Genomic DNA, 26,772 nt, shown 5'->3' with positions numbered 1-26,772 from the left:
CTTGTTAATCTGCACATGTTTTTAAGTCATTCTTTTTGACAATATAAATTCTTGCAGAATGTTTGGGACTTCTTGCGTTTTCTTTGACTCCAACTTTCATAAATGTAGAATTGTGAATGTTAGGACTTTAAGATATCTCAAGCATTCATGAATGGATGGGTGGATGATGAATGGATGGATAGATAAATAGAGTTATAGATCTTAGAATTGAAAAATACATCAGTGTCGTCTGCCTCCTCAGCCTTGTGGCAGTCAAAGCACTAAAACCCCTGGTTTTTGTTTTGTTTTTTCAGATAAGTCCCAGAGAGGTTAAATGATTTGCACAAGCATGTAAAGTTGCTACATAGCCAAGGGCCTTCTGTCTCATGTGACTTATATCACAGTTTGGAGTAAAATGAAAAATCTTTCTCTCTTTACTAATATAGCTCAGCCATGGCAGTAGTTCCAGTTTTTATTTTCAGTTGAGCATGCAATATTTGATAGGGAAAAGAAGGACTGCACTCAGGTAGTCAGATGATCTCAGTCAATCTGCTTGATCCATTGATCTGGGATAGTGAGTCACCTTGGCAAGATCTCCTCCACATCATACTAGCGTAATCAGATGCATTAGTTCCAAGTTACGACTGGAGAAAAAGGATACCATGCAGTGTGCACATGCTCAGTCAAGTCCAACTTTTTTGTGACCCCCATGGATTGCAGCCCATCAGGCTCCTCTGTCCATGGGATTTTCCAGGCAAAAATAATGGAGTAGATTGCCATTTCCTCCTCCAGGGGATCTTCTGACCCAGGGATTGAACCTGTGTCTTTTTCATTGGCAGGCAGATTCTTTACCACTGTTGGACCTGGAAAGGCCATACCATGCAGTAGCCCTTTATCTATTTGGTAACAGCACCGGTTGCATCTCTACCATGTGCTAGGTCCTGAGTGCAGAGATAAGACACAGTTCTAACCTTTGAGGAGTTAAGAAATTAGATGACCAGGTTATGGGAATTTTTTTTTTTAAGGTAATGCAGCCTGCGTGCATGCTGTCACTAGTCCTGTCTGACTCTTTTCGACTCTGTGGACTATAGCCCTCCAGGCTCCTCTGTCTATGAGATTCTCCAGGCAAGAATACTGGAGTGGGTTGCCCTGGCCTCCTCCAGGGGATCTTCCCAACCCAGGGATTGAGCCCATGTCTCTTATGTCTCCTGCATTGGTTGGCAGGTACTTTACCACTACTGCCACCTGGGAAGCCCATAACGCAGCCTGCTGCTGCTGCAAAGTCACCTTAGTCATGTCCAACTCTGTGCGACCCCACAGACGGCAGCCCACCAGGCTCCCCTGTCCCTGGGATTCTCCAGGCAAGAACACTGGAGTGGGTTGCCATTTCCATCTCCAATGCATGAAAGTGAAAAGTGAAAGGAAAGTCACTCAGTAGTGTCTGACTCTTAGCGACCCCATGGACTGCAGCCCACCAGGCTCCTCATCCATGGGACTTTCCAGGCAAGAGTACTGGAGTGGGGTGCCATTGCCTTCTCTGATAATGCAGCCTAAGAAATACTAAAACAGAGGTTTGATTAAGGAACTATTGGAATACTTTGCCAAACTGTTTGAGCAAAATCTTGGAAAGGGAGGATTGGGAAGTTTCACAGAGAAGGTGCTATTTGAGTAGGGAATTAGAGGGATCAGAATAACAGAGGAACATTTAGGCAGAGGGAATAATGTAAACACATGTACCACTGAGGCATAAAGTCCATGACATCTCTGGTGAATACACTCTGATATGGTGAGGCTGATATTGCAGGAGGAGTACTGAGAAGATTGGGTCCTTTAGGGTAAAGATTAGACTTGAGTGAGAGATGAGATTAGTTTGGATCACAGATGAAGGGATTTGGTTGTATATGGAGTTAATGACTTTGTGCTTAGAAACTGTCAAGACTTCAAAGACTTGCTTCCAAACAAAGCAGTGACACATTCAGATTCTGTCTGAAGAGATTACTTTTTGATTTGGGGCAAGACATATTTAATGGGAGGAGACTGGAGGTAAAGGCGTTTGTTAATACAGATATAATTTCTAATGCAAGTATTCAAGACTGAAGAGTCAGTTCAAGATTGGCTATTATATAAATTATGTTTCACAGATTCTCAAACTTAGTTTTGAAATTACTGATTCCTGTTTTTTGAAGTATAGTCAGTGAAATATATTAAGAAGAGTTCTAGGGAAGAAACATAAAACATTCCCTTTTATGTTTGGAAACAGAGTTTGTGTGAGTTGGAATAAACTGTTCTTTGTCTTGATTTACAATTACTGTTTCCACCTGTTAGTGACAACGCGCTTATAGCTTTTACTTTCTGGTATAGTGTCTGCACTCATGCATAGCAGCACTTCACATTGGAGATGTTGGTGCAATAAAGAAACAAAAGATCAGTTCAAAAATAACGTATATTCATCTCAGGCCCTTTGCTCCGTAAGTCTTCTCTCAAATCATGGTAATAAAGCCTTTTGAGCTGGTAAAAAAAAAAAAAATAACGTATATTCAAATTTAAATATGAACAATGCCGTGGTAAATTGCACCTAAGATATCTGAAGCTTACTTTATCCAGTGATTTCACTGCAAGCTTTCATGGAAATGGAAGCATTCAAGGAACATTCTTTTTACAAAGCCTGGGTTAGGTAAGCAAAACCAAAGAGTTACAAAGGTCTCCTTATGTAACAGATTTCAGAGCTATAAAGTTTAATGAGCTATGAAAACCCTGCAATCCAAGTACTGCTTTTAGAATTAGATATAATATGGTTGTATTTAAGAAGTGATATAAAATTCTCAGTGATATTCATAGTTCATAAGACTTTAGTTTCTTACAGTGTTTGCTTTCTTGTGAAATAAGAACATTAGAGAACCAAAGAAGTACTGAAACTTCCTTTAATTTGCTGTTGTTATTTGTTAATGGTACAAGTTTAGGATTATGGACAGTTTCTCTTGGCATGGTGTCTTGGATAATTGCTTCTATTACCAACTTCACCAACCCCTCATTGGGATTAGGAGGACAGAGGGAAATGCTTTTTTTTAAGTATCTCTGAAGGGTTATATCGTTGGCAACATTGATGGGCCTTCAGTGAAGCCAATTACCCCACTGAGAGGAAGCACTTGTACAGAAGAGGAGAAGTGTCTCTTCATGAGTCTAAATGCAAGGGTTAAAGTATTTGTTGAACACAGTGGAAAAAGAATTTATTGTATCATTTGCTTTAGAGCTTATAAAATAAGATGGTTTCAAAATTCAAATAAGTCCACTGAATGTATTAAATTTCACATAAGAAGAGACTGCCATTCATCCTGGTAAAATACGAGGGACATTTGAAAAGTTTAAAATAGTTTATAGCATCTACTAGTATTTAATATTTTAGAATATTCAAATTGTTTAAATACATTAGAGGTTTTTTATGAGTCTATATGTGCGCATCTTCCCTAGTATAAATGTATGTGCTTCACCTGTTCCTATAAGAAAATTCAAGTATAAATAGTAATTATTTTATCCAAAAAAATCATTTTTTGTAGGTCATTTTGTGCATTTTTTTTTCTCATTAGTTTGGAATCACTGTAGCTATAGCATTTATAATGATTTTTGTTTTGCATAGCTTTATAATTTTTAGAACTCCTTTACATATGGTATCTCATTTGAAGATCTGATAGGACAGTAGAGGAAATTTCCACTAGTAGAGGAAATTTCCTTCTATCTGCAAATCAAATTCCCAGCAACACCACCATATGGGAACATAGCCATGAGTCTGGAAATAAATGGAAACAGCTTCTGATTGAAAAACAGATGTCACAGAGCCCATAGATTAGCTTAATTGAAAAGATGAAGCCATCCTCAAGTCATTTACCTAAAATAAAGGAGCAGATTAGAGCCCACTTGATTCATAGGCAATCGTGAGATATAACAGCTGGCAAGAGGAAATAAAAGTAGACAAGTGTCTTTGATTCCCTTTTGGGTTATTCATCCCAGCAATCTGCATATTCCATGGAGGAACACGTAGACCTAGGCACTCCAGTAGGCCCTTTAAGTAGCACTATAGTGACTAAAATCTAGTGATAACTATTTGGCATATTGATGGCATTATAGGTAATCAAAAAGAGGTTAAGTACTCTGATTAAGGAAGCAGGAGAATGTGTGATAATTGGGTAATTATTAAGACCTTCCTTTTGAAAATATTTCACATGAAAATAACTTCTGCACTTAAATGAGGTAATCTTCAGTTTTCAAGGAATTTCACTCATGGACTAATTTGCTTACTCTAATATAGACAGTAAATAAATTAGGTTAGTGTAGAGCAAAAAGGTGAATAATTTTCAGCTATATGATCTAAATAAAAATCTTTGCTGCAGTTTCTTTTAATATTTAAAAGATGCACATAGAGAGTGTTGGCACATATATTTCAGTTATTCTTCCAAATTCTATTAGCAAAAGTGGTGGAATAGAGTCAAGTGCTTTTGACAGTGTGCTTTGCTGCATTTGATTCCTTCACCAAATACATAACAGTCAATGGTGCGTATAAAATATGTCCATCACATCTAAAAGCGAATTCACAGAGTCATAGAAAGAGCTGGAGCAAAGGGTCACATAGTGCAAGTAAAAGTGCTGTTTTCTTGATGAAAAAACTGAAGTCCATAAGAGTAGGTAATATATTCACGATCATATAGAAACCAGGACAAGAACCCAGGCCTCTTATCTTTGATCTTATAAGAATTCTTTCCCTCAAGAGGTAGTATAGCCCATAGGAAATGTACACATGTAATAAAAGTTTTGCATATGAAATAACAGGGAAGATTACAGTTGAGTATGTCCTAAATAAGTGAAGAAATGTGTCATTTCCTGACTCTGTGAACAGTCTCTTCATAGGAATTGGATTCTGTGAAAAAAAAAAAAAGGGGGATTTTTGCAGCAGTGAGGGGAGGAAAATAGAGGCCAATTGGAAAGCAAGGCTAGTTGCGCTTTGGCTGTAGACAGATGTGAAAGCATGCGTGTTCCTAAGGAGTGAGGGCAAGAACCTCTGTCATTAGAAGACCTTTCTTAATATAGTTTTGTAGACTAGTGAAAAGAATTGTATATTTAAAGGTTAGAAATAGGGATTTGAGTACAGGCTGCTTGGCACTTTGGTGTGTGTGACTGAACTTCACTGAACCTCAGTTTCTTCATCTGCAGAATGGAAATTAATAATAATTGTTGTTGTTTTTCAGTCACCCAGTCATGTCTGACTCTTTGCAGTCCCATGGACTGCAGCATGCCAGGCCTCCCTGTCCTTCACCATCTCCTGGAGTTTGTCCAAGTTCACGTTTCATTGCATCAGTGATGCCATCCAGCAGTCTCATCCTCTGATGCGTTCTTCCCTTCCTGCCCTGATCTTTCCCAGCATCAGGGACTTTTCCAATCAGTCATTTGTTCACATTAGATGACCGAAATACTGGAGCTTCAGCTTTAGCATCAGTCCTTCCAGTGAATATTCAGGGTTGATCCCCCTTAAGATTGACTGGTTTGATCTCCTGTGTCCAAGGGACTTTCAGGAGTCTTTTCCAGCACCACAGTTTGAAGGCATCAATTCTCTGGCATTCATCCTTCTTTATAGTCCAGCTGTCACAACCATACATGACCACTGGAAAGACCATAGCCTTGACTATATGGACCTTTGTCAGCAGAATAATGTCTCTGTTTTTCAGCACACTGTCTAGATTTGTCATAACTTTCCTGCCAAGAAGCAGTCTTCTGATTTCATGGCTGCAGTCACCATCTATCACTGTCTGCAGTGATTTTGGAGCCCAAGAAGAGGAAAGTGAAAGTTGCTCCGTTGTGTCCAACTCTTTGTGACCCCATGGACTATGCAGTCCTTAGAATTCTCCAGGACAGAATACTGGAGTGGGTAGCCTTTCTCTTCTCCTGAGGATCTTCCCAACCCAGGGACTGAACCCAGGTCTCCCACACTGCAGGAAAATTCTTTACCAGCTGAGCCACAAGGGAAGCCCAAGAATACTGGAGTGTGTAGCCTATCCCTTCCTCAGGGGATCTTCCCGACCCAGGAATTGAACCAGGGTCTCCTGTATTGCAGGCGGATTCTTTACCAACTGAGCGATGAGGGAAGAAGGGGAAATCTGTCACTAATTCCACCTTTTCTCTTTCTATTTGCCATGCAGTAACGAGGCCGGACGCCACAATCGTAGTGTTTGTATTTAGTCTTAAGCCAGCTCTTTCATTCTCCTCCTTCACCCTCATCAAGAGGCTCTTTAGTTCCTCTTTTCTTTCTGCCATTAGAGTGGTAACATTTGGACATCTGAGGTTGTTGATGTTTCTCCTGCTTTTCTTGATTCCAGCTTGTAACTCATCCAGCCTGGCATTTCTCATGATGTGCTCAGCATATAGATTAAACAAACAAGGTGACAGCAAACAGCCTTGGCATGCTCCTTTCTCATTTTTGAACCACTCAGTTGTTCCATACAGGGTTCTAACTGTTGCTTCTTGATCCACATACAGGTTTCTCAGAAAACATGTAAGATGGTCTGGTATTCCCATCTCTCTAAGACCTTTCCAGTTTGTCATGACAAAGGTACTGATGAACCTATTTGCAGGGCAGGAATAAAAACTCAGACATAGAGAACAGACTTATGGACACAGTGGGGGAAGGAGAAGGTGGACCAAGTTGAGACAGTAGCTCTGAAATATGTATATTACTATGTGTAAAATAGACGGCTAACGAGATGTTGCTGTGTGGCACAGGGAGCTCAGCCTGGTACTCTGTGACAACCAGAGGGGTGGGATGGGGCGGGGGGAGATGAGAGGGAGATTCAAGAGGGAGGGAACATATGTACACCTATGACTAATTCATGTAGATGTATGGCAGAAATGAACACAACATTATAAATCAATTATTCTCCAATTGAAAATATTTTTTAATTAAAAAAAAAAACACAAAAGCACTCAACTCCTCCGCCTGCCCATTCTTCCTCCCTTCACCACCCCCTGCATGGGCATTGATCCCCTGGGTGTCCCCCAACAAACTTCCTGGATACAATTCTCTGTCTCAAGATATGTTTCCTTCTTCTGTATAGCAAAGGGAAATATACTCAGCATTTTTGAATAACCTACAAGGGGAAAGACTCTGAAAACGGACTGCATTTTATATAATCATTGAGCTGTACTCGTGAAACTAGCACGATATTGTAAATCAACTATACTTCAACTTTAAAAATTAAAGAATAAGGCTGTTTTGGAGAAGAATGAAGCTGGGAAATTGGGCAAGTTTGGCTTTCATTTCTTTACACCTCTGGGCCAGTGGTTTTCAACTGTGATTGATGTTAATGGTTTACAGTTCCTTTCCTGACCATAAATTCCCTGAGGTCATTACTGAGATAACCATCTAGGACTGGTAAATTGCTCTGAGGCAGCTGAAGGTGGCAGGAGTCTTTAGTGAGAAGATGATCAGATGTCTGTGCGTTTGGCTTTTGGAAAAAAATAAGAAATCTTGGCACTGAGGTATTTAATGTTCACTATACTGCTGTAGCAAGTCCCTAATGTAAATATATTTTCCACTGAAGATAGAGTCATAAATAATCACATTCAGTAATTATTAAGTATAGTAATTCATGTAAAGTTTGTTAATATTAATTCTTCTGATGAACATTTATTGAACTTGTGAAATGTTCATTTGTATGCAAGATCTCATTTGGCAATTATATTGTTTGTTATTTACTGATAAGGAAACAGGCTTATTTAATTTTGCTTTATGCAAGAAGCTCACTAATTTATTTTTTCTGAGATAGAGCTTCAGATGCCCTTTTTTATTTTTGTTACTGTCTTGCAGTCAGGTGGAGACATGTTGTCATTCTCCAAATAAAGGAAGAGTGGAAGCATTCCTCTAGGATCAGTTTAACAGAAGGGACCAGCTATACATAAAAGAAGTATCATAAAGGTGTCATACGTATGTGTAACAAGAATATATCAGTTCTACATAGTTAAGCCTAAATTACGTACAATAGGAGAACTCAGTGAAGGAATTCATGAGCTAAGGGAATTGTATTTGCTTCTTTCGGCAGTGCATTTTCAGCACCTAGGAGAGCAGTGAGCATCATTTGTGAAATGAATAAAGGATCCACAGGCTTCTGTTTTAGCCAACAGCTTCAACCTCTTCCCTTCCCTGCTTCTCCCACATTTCCTACTGAAACTGCTGCAATGAACTCAAATACTCCCATTTGAGTTTAATTTTTCCTACTCTCCTTTCCCAATTATAGATGTAGAGCTAATGACGAGACAAATATAGAGCTACCAACAAAGATTGAAGAGTTGTAATAACTGTCATTAATCATCAGGGTTGATGCTAGAAGTCAAGATAGAAACATTTTCAGTGTGACATCAAGAAGTCCATTACTATTCTGAAAAGATGGCACTCAACATTATTTTCTTCTGATCTGTTCATGTTTATATCATTTGATTTACTTCATACCTCAAGTCATCTAAGAATTTTCTGGGACAATTTTTCCAAAGGGAATGTCATGATTCCTGCAGAAAATTTTAGCCTTTTGTCCCAGTTATGAGCTCAGCATTTAGGTTTGTTCATGGCAGATCAAATGATTTTGTACTCTATAGTTATAAGCATAATGATGACTCTAAATGCCTATACAGCTCAGATTTTACATCTTGCTTGTGCATTTTTCTCCTGGTTCAAAGATACTTGTCCAGATGGTTAATTCAGTCTGTTGAAAATCCTTCTACCTGTTACTATTAGTTGAACGTAATGGTAAATATATACCCTTCTTTGCCTTCCATTGAACTCCTTCAGTGACTATATGTGTGAGATTATTGACAGAATTAGATATTATTTTACAGTAGAGTTACAGCTGTCCAAGTTCTAAATAACAGCTATGACTAACCCCATGGGGGAAGATTCCTAATAATTTTCCAAGTTTCTTTGTTAGTGACAGGTTTCATGCATAACGCTCAGCTATTAAAGCATTAGAGTTTCTTTGATTTCTTAATCATTAACAACTTTAGCTTTGATTGCCCATGGAGTTGCAAGCTGTTAAAATTATAATTTGCCTCTTACTAATTTTGAAACCAAGAGCTGTTTGTTCATTTGATGTAGCACAGGTCTTTATCAGAGAATATACAACTCAAGAGCACTAAGAATCTACTATAAGAAAGCCTATTATAAAACAATAAATTTGTAAAAATAAATGAGAGTAAAAGAAGATAATTCTTAAACACTAAAGAGTTTTGTTTTTTGAAAGATTCAACAAAATTTTTTCAGTAGAAAACATTTTTTTTTGTAATTTTAGTATTTAAATAGTGATTATTTTATTTAGAAAAGATAGAGACATGGCTGGTTCTTGTTGATGTTTGACAGAAAACAACAAAATTCTCTAAAGCAATTATCCTTCAATTAAAAAATAAATTAAAAAAAAGATAGGAAATCTGAAAGCTGTGTTTCAATGCTAAAAGGTCACTTTAAATTCAACCAGAGCTAAGATAATGTTGGATTATCATGTAAGTCAATGGAATATTAAAACATCCTGGAAAATTCTATGCACACACAGCCTGTTCAAAGCTATTCCCCTACAATACTTTACCTATAGTAAAGTAGATATTTGTTATCTAGGTTTTCTGTTTGTTAAAATCAATTGATGGTCTGATACAGTGAAAGGTGTTACCTTGAGCATACATTCATTTAATCATCCACCATCTATTTAGAGATAGTTATTTATATTCCAAATATAGTTTATTGAAAAAGTTGAGAAATGACTTATAAAAATAACTTTTCTGTAATGTTATGGTTCTATTTCTATAACATTTGACTGAATGAATTTATTATTGGGCCAAGATGCTCCTATAGACTAGTTCTGTGAAGACAACCTAAGAAATATATGAGAAGCTAGTTAAAATAATAAATTCCTAGTCCCCATTCTCAAAGATTTTGTTAGATAGATCTAAAGTAAGCCTAGCATTTGAATTTTTTGAAACCTACTCAGATACTGATATTTAAATAGCTTTCAAAATCTAATATAATATCATCTATCACTATTTCTTCCAAGAAGAGTCAGTTACCACATGTATTTGTTTATCTTATGTTTAATGTGGCTATTCAGCTTCCTATTAAACTCCCTCCTTCTCTGGGAAGCCTCAGTGCTCTGAAGTAATGGCAGGGATAGGATGTTATCCTTAGCTAGGACGTCAGGAAAATGAACATCCAGCTTTCCTCAGTTCAAAACTTCTAATTTCTTGGGGTTTCTTTCTAAGTATCAACTTAGTACCAGGCAATACCTGGCATTTGGAAATGCCACTACTGGGAAAAGTCAGCACTGCCTGGAAGCTCTCTCTTATTTATAGGCCCACACTCATACTGTTCTTGTTTATGAGCCATATATATGCCCTTCCGATGTCAGTCTTTTTTATTATTTATCTCTTTGGCTGTATCAGGTCTTAGTTGTAGCACGTGAGATCTTTTGTCACGGTGCTAAACTCTGGCTGTGGCACACAGGCTCAGTGGTTGCAGTGAGCAGGCTCCAGAGCGCACAGGCTTTAGTAGTTGTGGATTGTGGGCTCTGAAGTGCTTTGAAGCATGCAGTCTCTCTAGTTACGATGTGTGGGCCCTGTTGCTGCATGACATATGGAACCATAAGTTTCCTGACCGGTAATCAAACCCTGTCCTCTGCTTTGCAAGGTGGATTCTTAACCACTAGACCACCACAGAAATCTCTTTTGTCATTCTTTATGTCACAAAACCCTCCCAAACTTGTCTTCACCGCTTTTTCTAAAGAGATACAACATAAGCTTCTGACCTATAGAGGTCCTGTTACTGAGGCAAAGGGCTTCTGTGGTGGGAAGAGTCTGCCAGCAATGTAGGAGACCTGGGTTTGATCCCTGAGTCAGGAAGATCTGCTGGAGAGGGAAATGGTAACCCTCTCCAGTATTCTTGCCTAGTAAATCCCATGGATGGAAGAGCCTGGTGGGCTACAGTTCATGGGTCACAAAAAGTCAAACACAACTGAGTGACTAACACTTTATTATTACCCAGGGAAGCAAAAATAGAAACACTTAGTGCATTTTCACCCAATCCATTCAATCCATCATTCACTTTGCAACCTTTACTCTATGGTTAGAATTAAACCTCCTATTGCCCAGTTTTGAATGTATTTTCTTTTTTTTTTTTCTTCATCTCTTCTTTATAAGATTTGTTCTTAAGTACTGACCTGCAGAAATTTCTCCAGAATTAACTTTTTTCCTTTTTGTCTACAAGCTAATCTTAATGAATTTTTGAATCTCCTGTATAGTAGAGTATACCTCTAATCAGTGCTTCCCACTCGATATCATTATTATTAAGCATAATCATTCATTAATTATAATGTATTGTGATTTGAGTGCTTATTAAAAATACCTCTTTCTCGTTTGGAACTTCTGCTGTCTACATCTTTCTGAGGAAGTAGATCATTTTCCTTGCAGACTATAGGCTTGCTAAGCACAATGTGCAAGTAGAAGATGACACACATGTGTACAATGTCTGTGTGTCAGTCTAAGGTGAATATATGTCATTCTTTTATGGTCCTTGATATTTGTGCCTACTAAACATCTGTAGTATGCTAGATGCTGTGCAGGACAAAGGAAACTGATAAAGCATAGCTGGACAAAGTCTAATAATTACTCTCTCACCCTACATTGAAAATTGATATAATTGAAGACTATAGGAAATATTTCCATTTTGCTCTTCTCTAGAGTAAGTAATTCCAGTCCCTTTAACCACTTTTGTTTATTAATTCCATGATCCCAAAACTCTATTACATAAATGAAGAAACGTGGTTAAACAATTTTAGCTTCTTTTATTAGTGATATAAAATTTCATAGTTGAAAAAAGGAGGCTAAAATCAAATGAAACCTGGAATGGATCAATAAGGCTAAAAGCTTCTCTAACTGTATTCCCTAAAGATAAAATCATTAAAGTCTTCTAGAACAGGATGGTTAGTAACTGCTCTCCCACAAAAGTACTCAAAGTTCTTGCCTCACAAAGGATTTTTTTTTTTTTTTTTGCCTCTCTAAGATGATTCTTTAAGGAGGGAAAAAATCAGAAAAACATTCTTTTTTTCTTTTAAATAAATGGCACTTCTAGCACACTACAATATTAAACCATGTGTTATCTCTTGATGTGGCCCCAATTGAAAAGTACTTTCAGATGTTTTTTTCCATTATATAAAAGAATAGGGTTGAATTCTTTTATATCACTAGAAAGTACAACCAACATTTTGGTGTACAGGGTCATCACTAAAATAACAAGAATGAAGCTGAAGCGTGTCGTATCCTTTGTTCACCCTGTACATCTTCTGACTTTATTTTTGCTTTTCATATAGTTCTTTGTGAGATTCCTGTCACATAAAAAATACAAGTAAATGTCACTATGAGTGACTGCAGTTTTTCATGAAAGTTTCATTTATCTAAGTCATCATAAAATTCAAGGTTGAGTTACTTCCTAAGGCAACCTCAACATTAGTTTATGTGATGTTTCACCAGATGCATTCATTTCCTATCTGTTGTCAGACTGTAGGGACCTTTGAGTATATCTTGTTCATTCACTGGGGACATTGCTACTCACAATAATTTCACATTAACACACTATTAACATTTAACTTACAGTATCAGTGTAAGAGTTAAATATCTGGATGGTAAGACTATTAGGTGGTTCTGTTTATAAATATATTTAGAAGTGGAGAGAAATGGAAGGACAAACAGCATAAAGTGCGTAAGTGTAGATAAATTTATTGTAGATTTTAACATTTTCTTACATTTATCTGTTTTTTTAATTTCTAAAATGAATAAAAATATTCGAGACCTTAGAAACAGAAGAAATTATAGTTGCTGCTTATTTCTTATTTTATATTTGCTTTTCTTAGGAGACTTACCTATGCATTTTTCCTATGGTATTTCTCTCCCAAGCATCTTTCTTTCTTGCCTATGCTGTTGAAGTACATTTTTTCTGTTTTAAAAGTATGGGAAGTTCTTGAGGTTATATGACTAGGACCTAAAGATAAATGCATAACTATAGGTGACTTTTATTCTTTTTACTTTTTAAAATTTGATGACTCAGGTTTACAGATGGATTTTTGCATGCATTTTGCTACAAGCTGATGCTTATGGTCTTTATATTTGCAGATGTGGACAGAAGTCAAGGGAGATGAATGTGTTGAGATGCATGGGAGGCTTTAGGTGATATGGAAAACAGTATGGTTGAGTTTTAGGCTGAACCACATTTTGGAGATATTAATTAAATAAAGGCCACTTTAAACATCTCTCAGGCCCAAACTCTTAGATTTTAATTCAGATTCACATCCCAGTGTATTTAAAATGTTTCTCCCTTGATCCATTGGCCATTAAGAATTATGTTCAAATAGTGTATTAAAAGTATAATCATGGACTTCCTTGCCACTGATGTCCAAAGAAATACCTCATAACTCTTTCATTCTTAGCTAAATTTCTGAATTTTTGAAAATGGGTGCCCTTCCTGAGTGCTTCTCCTTTTTTCTTTTTACAATTTAAAAAATTTCCTCATCCTAACTTTATGAGACTATCAAGGAAGAAAACCTTTTACAATTATCATGAGACAGTTAAAGAAGATAAAACAAAATTGAATGTCTTGGGAGTTTTGTGTAGTACAAAAATGCAAGGAATAATTTGGTTTATTTGTTTTTTCCCATCTAATATTTCTAGGTACAAGCCTATGCAGAAAGTTGATGGGGTTGCAGATGGTTTCACAGGAAGTGGTCAACAAACAGGCACATCTGTTGAGCAAACTGTAATTGCCCAAAGTCAACATCATCAACAGTTTTTAGGTATGTTAAGGTGTAATGCATATTAGTTGTTGTTAGAATTTTGAAAACAATAGAACTGCAGTAGTATTTTATCCAAGTACAATGTCTATTACAGATATTAATTACATAGATTTTTTGTGTGTGCTGAAACTGTGCACATTATGTGATAGTTCTAGTTCATTTCTACTTTTTTTGTGTCCACTAGACATTTTTAAAAATCTCAAGCTATGTAAAACTTTTAAATTCGTATGAATTAAAGGCTCATTTCTGTGGGATTGTTTCCCAGAATTTGTATTAATTGGGCATTTGTGATCAAAATTGTGTTGTAGTTTCAGTAGTATTAGTAACTTCAAGTGCCAAAAGCCATTCTCATTTCCTATGTAAAAAGTTGCATGTGCATACAATCTCAGGTTAGAAAAAATTATAAACTTTTAAGTAATTTATTCTTTTAAATTGATCATAGTATTTCCTATTTTTGTAATTTTGTAAATGGTATACATATTTCTTGTTACTTAAGAGTTAAGTGGAACTTGAACATTTTGCATATTCCTGTAAAAGCTAAACGTGCAGAATGCCATTTTACACTCTAATTGACAGCTTTTCTAGAGATGAACGTGCATAGTTTCGGTGCAACAGATCAAAATTAGTAGAATATATCAGAGTGTGTGTGTGTGTCTGTGTGTGTGTATATGTGTCTATGTGCACTTTCTGACAAAGACAACTAAAATGTACTCTCAGGACAGAATAGCTACTGAAGTATCAGAACATTATGGCAGCATTCACAGACTAGAGTCTTCAAGTATATTCTTATAGACGTATGAGCTCTCAACACGAATTTTTATGTTTCTTATTTTATGCTCTTATTTCAATTTTAATCTTTTTTTTAAAAAGCATATTTTGGGTTACCTAGAAGATTAGAATGAATACTGTTCTGAAAATTTAGTTTCCACATTTGTATTTGAATTTATGATAAGGCTGGCACCAGAGTGTATTGCATTAATTGTCCAGAGCTAATGAGAAAAGAACAGACTTACTATGTAAATTACAGCTTCATCCCAAGGGAAGGCTAAATGATGTCCCAGTGCTCTGTGTGGAGGAAAGTTTCACAGCTCATTTGAATATAGGAACATAATGGGAGAAGCAGCCACCATGAAGTATGTGTTGGTTGTCAAACTCTAAAGTTTCTGCACTGCAGCAGCCAATACCATATTCATGTCATGAAAGATTCAGTTACAGGACAACATCATCATCTGTCATATAAATTAACATTGTTAAGTTTAATTTTTTTTTAGGTTTCTTTATACTTACTTTGTAGGTCTTTTGGTTTATGATTATATGAGAAGTATAAGCATAATCAGTTTAAAGCTAATGTATTTTATATACCTAAGTAACAAAATGATAAAAATAACTAAAATTTAAACTGGCCAGCTCAAGGTATTTTTCTTATCATAGGGGTCCTGTATTGAGAGACGCTATGATATGTTATTTCCAGTATAATCATAGTGAAAATTTAGTTTCTCCAAAATTTTAAAACTATTCCCTCTATTCTTCTGTGCTGCTGCTGCTGTAAGTTTTATTTATAAAATACTAGTATGCAAAGTCCTTGTTTTTTGCACCTCTGACCTTTTTTTTTTCCTTTTTAGTCTGCTTAAATTTTCCTTCATTAGTCTTTAATTGGCACCATCCACAGTAACTTTTTTCCATTGTGTTGTCATGGTAACAGATGCATCTCGAGCACTTCCAGAGTTTGGAGAAGTTGAAATCTCTTCTCTGCCAGATGGTACTACCTTTGAGGATATCAAGTCACTGCAGAGTCTTTATCGAGAGCACTGTGAGGTAGGTCTTTTGAAAACATAGTAGGGACACAAGCTAAGTTTTTCCAGACAACTGGCTAAAACAAATACTCCAACATATTCCTAGAGGACAGATGAAGTTCATATTTCTTTGAACACTGATAAGCTGTTTTTTTCTTGTCTCAAACTGGAGAAGTGAAGAATGCAGGAAGGGGAGAATAAATTTTACTTTCCATCCTCTTAGCCTAGTCTGATACGAATCCTTTGATGAAGCAGTTCCACTTCTAGGTACTCATCCTAGAAAAACGCTTACATGTGGTTGAAGAGATAAGTGTATAGGGAACTTGTTCATTATGGTTTTTAATTAAAAAGATTGATTATAACTTCAGTATCTAACAGGGAACTGAATAAATAAAATATGCTATAATCTTTACAGTAAAATATTATGCAGTCATTAAAAGGAATAGGCAACTCTAAATGTACTTTTGTGGAACAAGCTCCAGGATTTATTTTTAGGAAAATATACAAGACGTAAAACAGTGAGTAAAGCAAACTGTTGTTTTCATGAAAAAGAATATGCTGTATACATCTCTCCAGAAGAAAGAACAAAATATTAATGCTGGTTGCCTTTGGGATCAAAACTGAGTTTAAGGAGTCAGGGGAAAGAGACTTAATTTTTTAATATACCCTTTTTAATCTTCTGAATTTTATACTGTAAGTATGTATTTTTATCAAAACAATTTTCTAGAAATGTTTAGGCATTCCTTCCAGGGATTATTGAGGCTCTAGTTTTGCTTGTTTCTTTTTTGCCCCTTGAGTCTTCTCTTCCTGTTTTCCATCCCTCCTCCTGCTTCCTTTCTGATTATCCCAGATCAGAATTGGATACATTGTCTCCAGGAGGTGAATTCTCTCCAGGACCACATATACTGGCCACTTACCTGGCAGAAAGCAGATAGCAGATTGCAATAGGAGTTTTCTAAAGTATCCCTCCTTTTCAAAGAGGAACTGTTTAGAATTTAAGTAGCTTTATTCCAGGGCTATTTATGATCTACTTAGAAGTAAAAGATAATCCTTGGGCAGTCCTCCTGACTGCTGACGATGCAGTATGTAGTGAGAAATCTCAGCTCATAGCATTCACAGGTTTTTTTTTTTTTTCCCACTCCAGAAATAAGAACCGCTTGAGTGAATCTGAGTGCTTGTCAAGGGTGCTAGGTTATTAACAACCAAGGGCAAGTTCTCTCCTTATTAACAAACCGTGTGCCATAAGTATTTTTCAACATGTCCCTCCAGTTTGTTCCCAACGTTTCTTGTTATGATGAAAAACACTGTCCATTTCTCTTCCACTGCTATACTTTTTCCAGTATTAGATAATTTCTGGATGATCCTTACTTATCAAGAAAAAAAAAACACAAAACTTCTTTCTTGCTTTCTATGTGAATATCATGCCTGTTCAAAGGTTTATGTAAAGATGATCTAATCATTTTCTCATTGCTCTATGTTCAGGTGAAACTCACTTCAAGCAACCCAGCCTATACAAATATAATTTAGATTTTTTTAAAGTTTATCATATTATTCAAAATACAACTTGGGGAATGATTATTTACAACTAAAGACTATACACTAAAATTAATCTAAATGAAAAACTCCCCCAATAAGAAGAAAATATTATTTGGATTATAGAATTTTCATTAATTGTCAAGAATACTCTATATGAGGGCTTCCCAGGTGGCACTAGTGGTAAAGAGTCTGCCTGCCAATACAGGAGACATTTGAGGCATGTGTTCCATCCCTGGGTTGGGCAGATCCCCTGGAGTAGGGTATGGCAATGCACTCCAGTATTCTTGCCTGGATAATCTCATGGCCAGAGGAACCTGGCAAGCTACAGTCCATAGGGCCACAGAGAATTGGATGCAACTTAGTGCGCACGCACTCTATATGAAGAGAAACGAACATTTATAGTAATTAATCTACATGGGAAATGGCAGTTCATAGAATGATCTTCATTTGTTTCAGAGTTACCAGTATTCATGGCCACTTTCGTGGAGCATAAAGTCTTCTATGAAAAGGAAGTCCCTAATTATTGTTTCCTGTCACACTTCTAAACTTTTGATTGGACAGGTGCTTGGGTCTCAGATCCTGTCCTGTAAGTGGTTGTTTGCTTTAGGCTAGTGGCGTTAGGATTATTTTAAACTATATTTGCCATACATTTCAGTCTGAACAAATTTAAAAGTGGGTGGACAAATGACAAAACGTTTTATTCATTTGTGAATGAGGCTGATACAAATGTCCTTTCAACAGAATTATTTGAGGTATTTAATTTGAAGAGATACTTAATTTAAGGTGCACTGAATTTGTTACTTGTCTTATTTTATTTCATATTTCGTATTGTTCATGTTTTTAAGAAAGAGTAGCATACCTATTTTGACTGTTATTAGTAATTCTCATAGTTGGTTTATCAAAGATACTTTGAAAGGATCACTAGTTATGTAAGGAACAGTATAAGTTTCAACACAAGTTGCTCTAACAGTAATTTTTCCTATCAATATATGCATAGTGTTCTTACAGCAGTCTCCTAACTAGAGACATATAAGGTATTAGATCAGATATTACTAGTTGCTCCATTAATAGATGTCTGTCAGAAGAAGCCTAAGTTAGAATCTTTTGAGAAAGCAGCTATAATAATTTGCCTCCTGAGAAGGTTTTGGGTTTTGCTGGGAGCAGCCACATCTGGATGCCCTTTACTTTCAGGACTTGCTTTTGCATTTTTATTGTTGCTGATATTAAAGGGTGAGAAGTGTGATATTAATTTGTCCCCTTCCCTTCATTTTCATTATCCAGCTACTTGCAACATTTCCTACTAGTTCCCAGAACATGCTCCCAAACAAATTTTCCTTAATATTTGACTTGGTCTCAAAGTGTCTCTGTATAGAACGTCAGTTATTCTCTGTACCATGTACAAGGCCAGGTCTACACAGGTAGCACATACTCCAGCATTAGGAAGTTGTGGCTTCCTCTTTCTTCCTTAGATGTTCAGATTGATTCTCTAGTTGCTTCTTATTGTCTCTTAGTTTCTGTGAATTTTGCAGATCTTGAAGGTGTTGTTTTATGTGTATTTATTCTCAATGCTGATGACATCAAACACATTACACTGAGGACTTGTCTTTTATACTCAAAATAATCATAGAATCACGTGATCTTTGCACAAATAAGTTATTTAGTTTTACGACTGCTTTTATCTGAAGGCAAATTTGCAGACTAATTGCAGTGACAGGGTGAAATTAAATATGATCATCAAAAGCTAATGAAAGTGGCAAATTTTAGCATCATTGAAAAAAATATCCTGATGCAGCTGGAGATCTAAGAGAGAAAATTAAGGAGAGGGAGAGGTGAGCCTCATGCCCTCAAGGTTAGAAAAGGAGAGAGAGTCTTATAGCTTCTCTCTAAAGGGAGTGTGTGCAAAGAGGATTGAGTGGAAGGCACTGTGTGACCACAGAGAGGCTTTTTTTCTGCCAAAACAGGCACTACCCTTTGAAGGTCAGCCTAATTCTAGTTTCTACCCCCAGCCTCTGCTTGGCTTAGGAATGCTTCAGAAGCCATGGTCTGCAGCCCTAGACCAAGCTAACTTAGCCCTAACTCCATCTGCCACACATAGGCACCTCCACACCTTTATCTTTTGCCCTCTTTTAAGACCAGTGAACACAGTCCAGTGAAGAATGATGTGACTCAAATCTATGTTCTGTGCCCGTATGAATCTGAGAATAATAAGAGTGGAGGCAGCCAGGGAAGCAATGGGTTAATGGGTGAAAGAAAAGTTAGGGAAGCAAGCATGAAAATGGAGAGAAAAGAGGTAAAACATAAGGGTGGGGTGTGAGGTCATTTTGAGAGGAATACAAGTTACCCTTCTTAGTCATTTATGTATGAGATATTTTCCTCCTCGTTTCTAGCTAATCTCTTTTGTGTTCCCATTTCCATTGGCAAAACTTAGTCCAGTTTCACTATGTCAGTTTATGAGCCCAAAAGTGTCTTTACCTTTAAAGTCTTGTTACAGTATGTACTCCTCACACATCCGCATACGTAATTTTGTAAGGTAGTATCGATAACCATTTTGTTTTGTAGGCAATATTGGATGTTGTTGTGAATCTTCAGTTTAGCCTGATAGAAAAATTGTGGCAAACATTCTGGCGCTATTCTCCCTCAACTCCAGCTGACGGCACTACCATTACCGAGTCAAGGTCAGAATCAATATGCTTTTCCAATTTGTTTTCATGGCTGAGTAGATGTCACAGCTAATAAATTAGAGATATGTATACCAGTTGTGAACCTTACCTGATAACCTTAATTGAAGAGATTGAAATAAACCACAAAGTACTCTCTTGAGGTTTCAGCGTGTGTATTATAGCTCCCATTTTTATTGATTTGGGGGACTGCGGTAGAACTATTTCATCCTCATGGGTTTAGTATCATATCTGCCTTTCATACCGTCAGAAAGTCTTAACGTGCATAGGCAGCTCCGGGGGAGTATTTTATATATCCAGCCGTATGGCACCAGGGCAGTGGTGGTATAGTTCTAACCTCAGTAATATTTGATAAACTAAAACTATTTTTAAAGTCCATTTTCTTTTTTATCCTCATTTGCCATCTATTCATTTGCTACATTTATTCACACCAGCAATCTGAGTGAAATAGAAAGTCGACTTCCGAAAGCAAAGCTGATAACTCTGTGCAAACATGAGTCTATCCTGAAATGGATGTGTAACTGTGACCATGGGATGTACCAGGCTTTGGTGGAGATTCTCATCCCCGACGTCCTTAGACCTATTCCTAGTAAGTTAAATGCAGACAAGTACGGATGCTTTTGTTCTCCTACATTCCACCCAGGAAGTTTCGGGTAGTGACGTTGCAAACTAGAGTGATTCTAATCTCATTTAAATTTGCCACGTAGAAAACACGCAACACAGAGTATTGCATGAAAGCAGCCTAGAGCAAAACTGTAGATAAGGGAAAAATTCTGTTTTTCAATCTTTCATTTTTTTTTTTTTTGATGAAAAAAGACAACCTAAAGATGTGCCAGCCCTGATGACTAATTGCAAGAACACTCCCAGGTCAGTCAACCAGTGTGAAAATCATTCTACCCAAGGACACAGTGTCCTTTATAAAACCCCTACTTTTTGAAATCTGTGATTGCTAGACCAGCCTCTTTCATGGTTGCTTTTGATTTGAAATGAATTTATCTTGGTTTCTACTGAAGTTGAATTTCTTTATAAAAGCATTTACTTTGTCACTGACATCATGTTAAAAACTACAAGTGCAGTTTCCATTAACAGTAATGGTTAACTGGCATTTTGAGAGAAAAATCTATGTAACCGCAAGAGCATTGTATTCCCGCCATGAAACAAATAGGAATTACATAGATAAGTTAGATTACTTTTTTAAGTAATAGTGCTTTTTAAGCTACCCTGTTGCAAACAAAGCTATTTTTTTTTTTTTGCAAGTGTCAGTCTAAAAACCACTATGGATACATATGTTGGAAGCAGTTGAAAAGATTTTAGGTCTATATCTTTATGAGCACATGCTAGTAAACTTAACCTTTAGAGAAATGGAACAGAATTGCTACTCTACAGTGACATTAATAAGGTAAAACAATCTTAGCTTGTAAAATTAGCAACTGTGTACTTCAAGTACATTGTTCGCAGTAAATTTGTATTAAAGTATTCCAGAAAATATTAATATAGGGATTTAGTAAGAAAAGGTGAAGATTTAACATTTGAATGTTTATGCTTTCTTTTAAAAATATGGTAGAGTGGAAGATATGTATGTTTCCCACCACCTTAAAAAGTATGCTTAGATATACATTTATATATAATATCAATGAACACACACATAAACATACATAAATATGTACACAAATTAGTTTTTTAAAAATTCAGCTGCATAGTCTCACGTTGTTATAAATTGCTAATATCTTCTCTACTGCACCAAGTTTCCTGACTAAAGATTGATTAAAAGTGACATTGTCATGGAAAATTTCAACATGTAAATTCTCTACTGATTTATGTTTCAGAATCGGATTTTCCTTGTTTTTGTCTTACTCCCCATGCTCTGAGTAATAATCTCTAGAGATGTTTAAGAAAAGTTGCATAGGGTAGCTCATTAGCCTATGACATCTTGCCACCAATATAAATTTCTCTCATGAGATATAAGAAAAAAATGCCAGTGAGCACCTTCTTTGAGGCAAATCAACAACATCAGTATTTGTTAAACAATTCTAAAATCTGTTGCTTCTATGTTAGCATCAGAAGACTAACTTGTAAACTCAGCAGTTACCTAACATAAACCATGTATCAAGTTTAGATGGTTTTAAGCCCCATAATTTTTAAGTACACAATACACATGACTTTTGTTTTTCACAAATTTTTGTTTGAAAAACATTTTATTCTGTCTCTGCATTCAGAGAACTCAAATTCAGGAATTTTTATATAAGTACATTTTTATAGTTTCTCTGAAATTACAAGATTCATTAATGTGCCACCCTACCAAGTAAATTTGGAATTTTAATTCCTGTTCTATAATAAGATTTAACAAAAGTAAAGCTTAAAATATAGTTTAAATCACAATCTTCTGATTGTATACATTTTTATATTAATCATAAGCAGGCTGAGACAAGTTAGCTTTAGAATAGCTTTAAATTTCTAACCATCCATTCATGAGAAAAAGTTGTCAGTCAGTCTGCACAATTTAATCTGACATGAGTCCCTGTAGAGAGAACAAACTTAATTTTATTTTTGAAAATTTTATTTTCCTGGCTACTAGTACTTCACTCTACCATTTACTGTCCAGATGGGATTCCTTTTTTTAGCCAAAAAAAAAAAAGTTTGCATATCACACTAATTTAAAGTCAGCTTGAAGCTACTATACTCTAAAATACATTTATCTGAAAATAGAAAAAATAAAGTGAAGTGTAAAAAAATTGTATAAGGACTCAACTGGTAGCACTTAAATGTACAATTTATGATTTCAGTTAAAGGTGACCCAAAATGTCATATAATACAAAAAAAATAAAAACTAAAAATCATTTGAGATATAAAACATACCTTTTTATTTTATAATCTCCCTAGCATTAAATTTGTTTAGATAAAAGAAGACCCATATTAAAAATTTTAAAGTAGCTTTTCCCAGTTCTTGGTTTTTTCAGATTAAATAATTATTAATTAGAGAAAAATACATAATACAGATAGTCAAACTGAATCTTGAACAGAATTTTATTGACTTTCAAAAAGGGTCTTTAATTTTTTTTCACTCTTTTTCATTTCCATTCATGCCTGCCCTCCATGGTTCTAGTACATAATACAGCGGAAAAATATTTTTCTTTCTTTTTTCTTTTTGACTAATATGGGAAGCTTTGGAAATTTCAAAACCTTAGCTCTCAAGAAATTTCCAACTCAGGGTTTCCAATGGATGATTCTCATGTTAAAATCTGCACTACTTGAGTATTTTTCCAAAAAAAGATAGCCATTTAAATCTTTTTTGTCATTTGACCACTTAAATAACTTTTAAAAATTATTTTATTATTGGATCAGTATAATTTATATCTGATGCAAGCAATTTGAGTAAGCTAAATTATGTCTAACTCTGCTTTAACAAAAGTAATAAAGATGCATGTCAGACTATTTTGAGCACAGAAGAAAAATGAGGGAATTTGATCCCATCATTAACATTAATACTCTTGGGAGCCTTGAGTAAAAATGTGACTTCTCTGTCTCTTATCATGGACTACCAACTGTACTACCTACCCGCATTATAGGGAACCCACAAGGATTTGCTTTGTGTTGTGGGTGCTTCAGACATTTATTAAATGTCTTAAATGACTTCCTACACCTTGTAGCCTTGGGCACAGATGAAGTGAAATGCTCTGACTGAGTTACTTGTTGAACAAAAGAAGAATTCTGTTTCCTATCACAGTAAGGGATCTCAGTAAGCAGATCCCTTAGAATAAAATCATCATAGTCACCCCTGATACTGGAAAATGCTTCCAATTGTTTTATGACCACCATAAAAGTTGCTCTCATGGGACCTATACTTACTTAGGTTTTAACAGAGATGCAAGGAATATGGAACAGACTATTTTAGGAATATCTTAAGAATATTGGTCTCTGTGACAGCAGTTTTATCACAGTAATCTTTTATCGCTACCTGCCAGTGAGATGGAGAATAGTTATCCAGAATATCAAGTCAGGCAATTTTAATTTTACCTTACTTTTCAACAACAGTGAGAGAGAACTACTCTAATTGACATGTTCTAATGTAAAGAGATGCATAGAGAAAGAAAGCTTTGCATTATTTTCTTTCTAGCTAAAGAAATGAAAATAAGAGCTTGAAAAAAGTCACCAGATTTCTAAAGACAATACTTTGCCTTTGAGCAAAAAGCTGTTTTTGAAAAGAGTGTTTTGTCTAAGATAGAAAATTCCATAAGTATATTCACAACTGGTATATGTTGCTATAAGCAAAAAATGCTTGAATGTTTTCATTTCCCAACGAAGTGTCATAAGTATCTGGGAACAAAATAGCTTTAAGACAAAAAAAGCCCACGATATAATATTTGGATTCTTTCATAGTTAGGAATAATGTTAAATAAAGTCTTGTTAATGAGGATAAGTTCTGTCTGTGCTATTTCAAATGTTATGGTTTTATGTTTTCCCTTATTCTAGCATAAAGATTAATGTTCTTTGGTATTTGTTTCGTTCTGCTTCTGTTCTTTAACATTTAGGTGCCTTGACCCAAGCCATTCGAAATTTTGCAAAAAGCCTTGAAGGTTGGCTTTCCAATGCCATGAACAATATTCCACAAAGAATGATACAAACCAAGGTACACTTTCATGTCCTTGCCTTTTCTTTTGTGTTTAGGAAATGGTCATGAACTATGAATTTTAAATATGTCCTATCAAATGGTGTTATGTGAAATGTAGCATTGATTTTTATATTTGTATTTTATAACCATGTGGCAAAGAACTTCATAAGATACGTTGTTTGATAATGCTCCTTTCAGAGAGACTAGGGAAGCATTGTAGGTGTGGTGTATTTATCAGCCCTTTTCTAAAGTGTATATTTCAGGTTGCTTAATTTCAAATATTGAAAAGAATAGCCTAGAATGTGCAAATAATTTCCATTTGAATGAGTTTTAGATTTTTTTTAAGTCCCCTACTGTACTCATATTCTGAATGCTCGTGTAAAATAATAACCATTTTGCTTTTCAGGATGTTTTGTTTTTAACACTGGAGAATGCTTTTGTGAATCAAGTAATCATTTCTTAAAGAGAACTGTTATCTCATAGTTGAGTGTATTACAGGAATATGGATTATTTAGCTGGAGATATGAATTCTATTCTTTACTTTTTTCCCTACTAACCATGTTACTTTAGATTAATCTGTGAACACACTTGACAGATTGGACTGATTCTGTCTAAACTTTGATAACAAAAATCACATTTGTGGCCTTTTGTCAAGGACTATATCTCCTGTCAGACTCCAACAATATGCCTTGGCTTTCAGTTTGAAAATGTAGTTGAAGCTCTTGTGGCTGACAAGTCTGTGATAGCACAAGTAACTCTCAGTTCTTCCTGTTTTGGCTTAAGGTTTGCAATAACACATTCTATCTCTAAAACACACTGAAGGTCCCATTTCAAGGACATGTCCACCTTAGATTGTTGCTTGATTGAGCTGTGCTGTCAATATGGTAAGGTTAACCACATGTGGCTATTTACATTTAAATTTAATCAAATTGCATTAAAATTTTAGTTCCTCAGTCACACCAGCTACATTTCAAGTGCGTCTTAACCCATGTGACTAGTGGCTACAATATTAGGTAACACATACGAAGAGCATTTCCATCACTGCAGAAATGATTCCATCCGTGGCAGTTAGGTTCTAGAGTGCCACATTGAGGTGAGCAAATAAAGGAGGTGCTCTTTGATTAAGATGATCAGAGGAATGCTTTCCAACTTGCAAAGTCAGTCATAGTCATAACAATACTTTCAAACAACTAAAAGCATCTCCTACCCCAGTATCATCAAATGGTTGTAGTAGCAATCCAGCTGCACTATTGGTCTTCTCATTGATCTCCAGAATTGATTTGGGTGGTTTCCCTTGGTGAAAGATGTCTTCTGCTACTCCTCTCTCAAGGATGTGCAGCCTTTTTTTAGCTGAGCATTCAGTCAACAAAGATGATCCAGCTGGACAAAGAAACAGCATAATGAGAATGTGACTGGAAGTTGTTATCATAATGCCTGGATTCATATTCCACCTCTGTACTTTAGTTTCTCTGCAATCTTGAGTAAGATAGTAAACCTCCCTGAGGTATAACATGTGTCTAATGGGATGTTTATGAGAATTGAACATGGTAATGTAAGTTAGACATTTAACACAATGCCTGGCATATAATATGTACTTGATTAGTACAAACCTCAGAGATGGGAAAATGTGAAATAGTCTCTCTGAGGATATGTGGATGTCCCCAAGCTCCACATGGTCCTAAAACATCTCACTATCAAGACAGGGCATCGTTGTGTTGTGGAACATTTACTCCCACTCAGCCAAATGACTGTTCAATCAGTTGCTTGTTTATATACCCACAGTGATTTAATGGCATTCCATCTATTCCTGTAAATACATTAAAATCCTCATTAGATCTGCTATGAAAGTAACAAATTTTCATGAGATCATGACATTTAGATATTTATTTAGACCTTTTTTTGTCATTATCTTTGCTATCTTTCTGCATAACCTGATTTGCTCAGGGTCTCAGCAGGAAATAAATGGTGTATCCAAAGAGAAGAATAATTGAAGAAAGTTTAATAAGGGTCTGGTCTAAATGTGTAACCAGAGCTAAGAAAACCAGGACTAGCGTTCGTGGGGGAAGCCTGCCCATCCCTAGGTCTGAATGGAAGAGAAGTGATTATGGCGTCAGGAGCTCTTCTCCTCCATGCAGGACTATGGCCTTAGGAAGGAGAGAGCTGAAGTTGTGAGGGAATAAATTCTTTGACCACTTTCTTCTGTGCTTCAGTCCCTTATCAGTGGCTTTCATTGACTGAATCCAACTGGAAGCCCAAGGACAAGGGAGGCAGTTAATGTAATTTTTTCAGTTCAGTCTTCCCGGGCACAGAGCAGAAGGGGG

At 36.0% G+C, this 26,772-nt stretch overlaps 1 protein-coding gene across 4 annotated transcripts in view; it reads left to right on the top strand.

Moving 5' to 3' along the window:
• RFX3 (regulatory factor X3) overlaps positions 1–26,772 on the top strand; it is a 335,060-nt gene that overhangs the window by 260,879 nt on the left and 47,409 nt on the right. For all 4 annotated transcript variants that reach the window (XM_069576467.1, XM_069576465.1, XM_069576466.1 and 1 more), the window contains 5 exons: positions 13,714–13,835; positions 15,538–15,650; positions 19,724–19,839; positions 20,277–20,431; positions 24,372–24,469. In XM_069576467.1, coding sequence (XP_069432568.1) covers positions 13,714–13,835; positions 15,538–15,650; positions 19,724–19,839; positions 20,277–20,431; positions 24,372–24,469 — 604 coding nt within the window. The remainder of the gene's footprint in view (positions 1–13,713; positions 13,836–15,537; positions 15,651–19,723; positions 19,840–20,276; positions 20,432–24,371; positions 24,470–26,772) is intronic.

This window comes from Ovis canadensis, chromosome 2 (genome assembly GCF_042477335.2).
Source record: "Ovis canadensis isolate MfBH-ARS-UI-01 breed Bighorn chromosome 2, ARS-UI_OviCan_v2, whole genome shotgun sequence".
In the NCBI taxonomy this organism is placed as follows: Eukaryota; Metazoa; Chordata; class Mammalia; order Artiodactyla; family Bovidae; genus Ovis; species Ovis canadensis.
The sequence above is the reverse complement of the archived record's forward strand: the minus strand, read 5'-3'. Positions and strand labels throughout refer to the sequence as shown.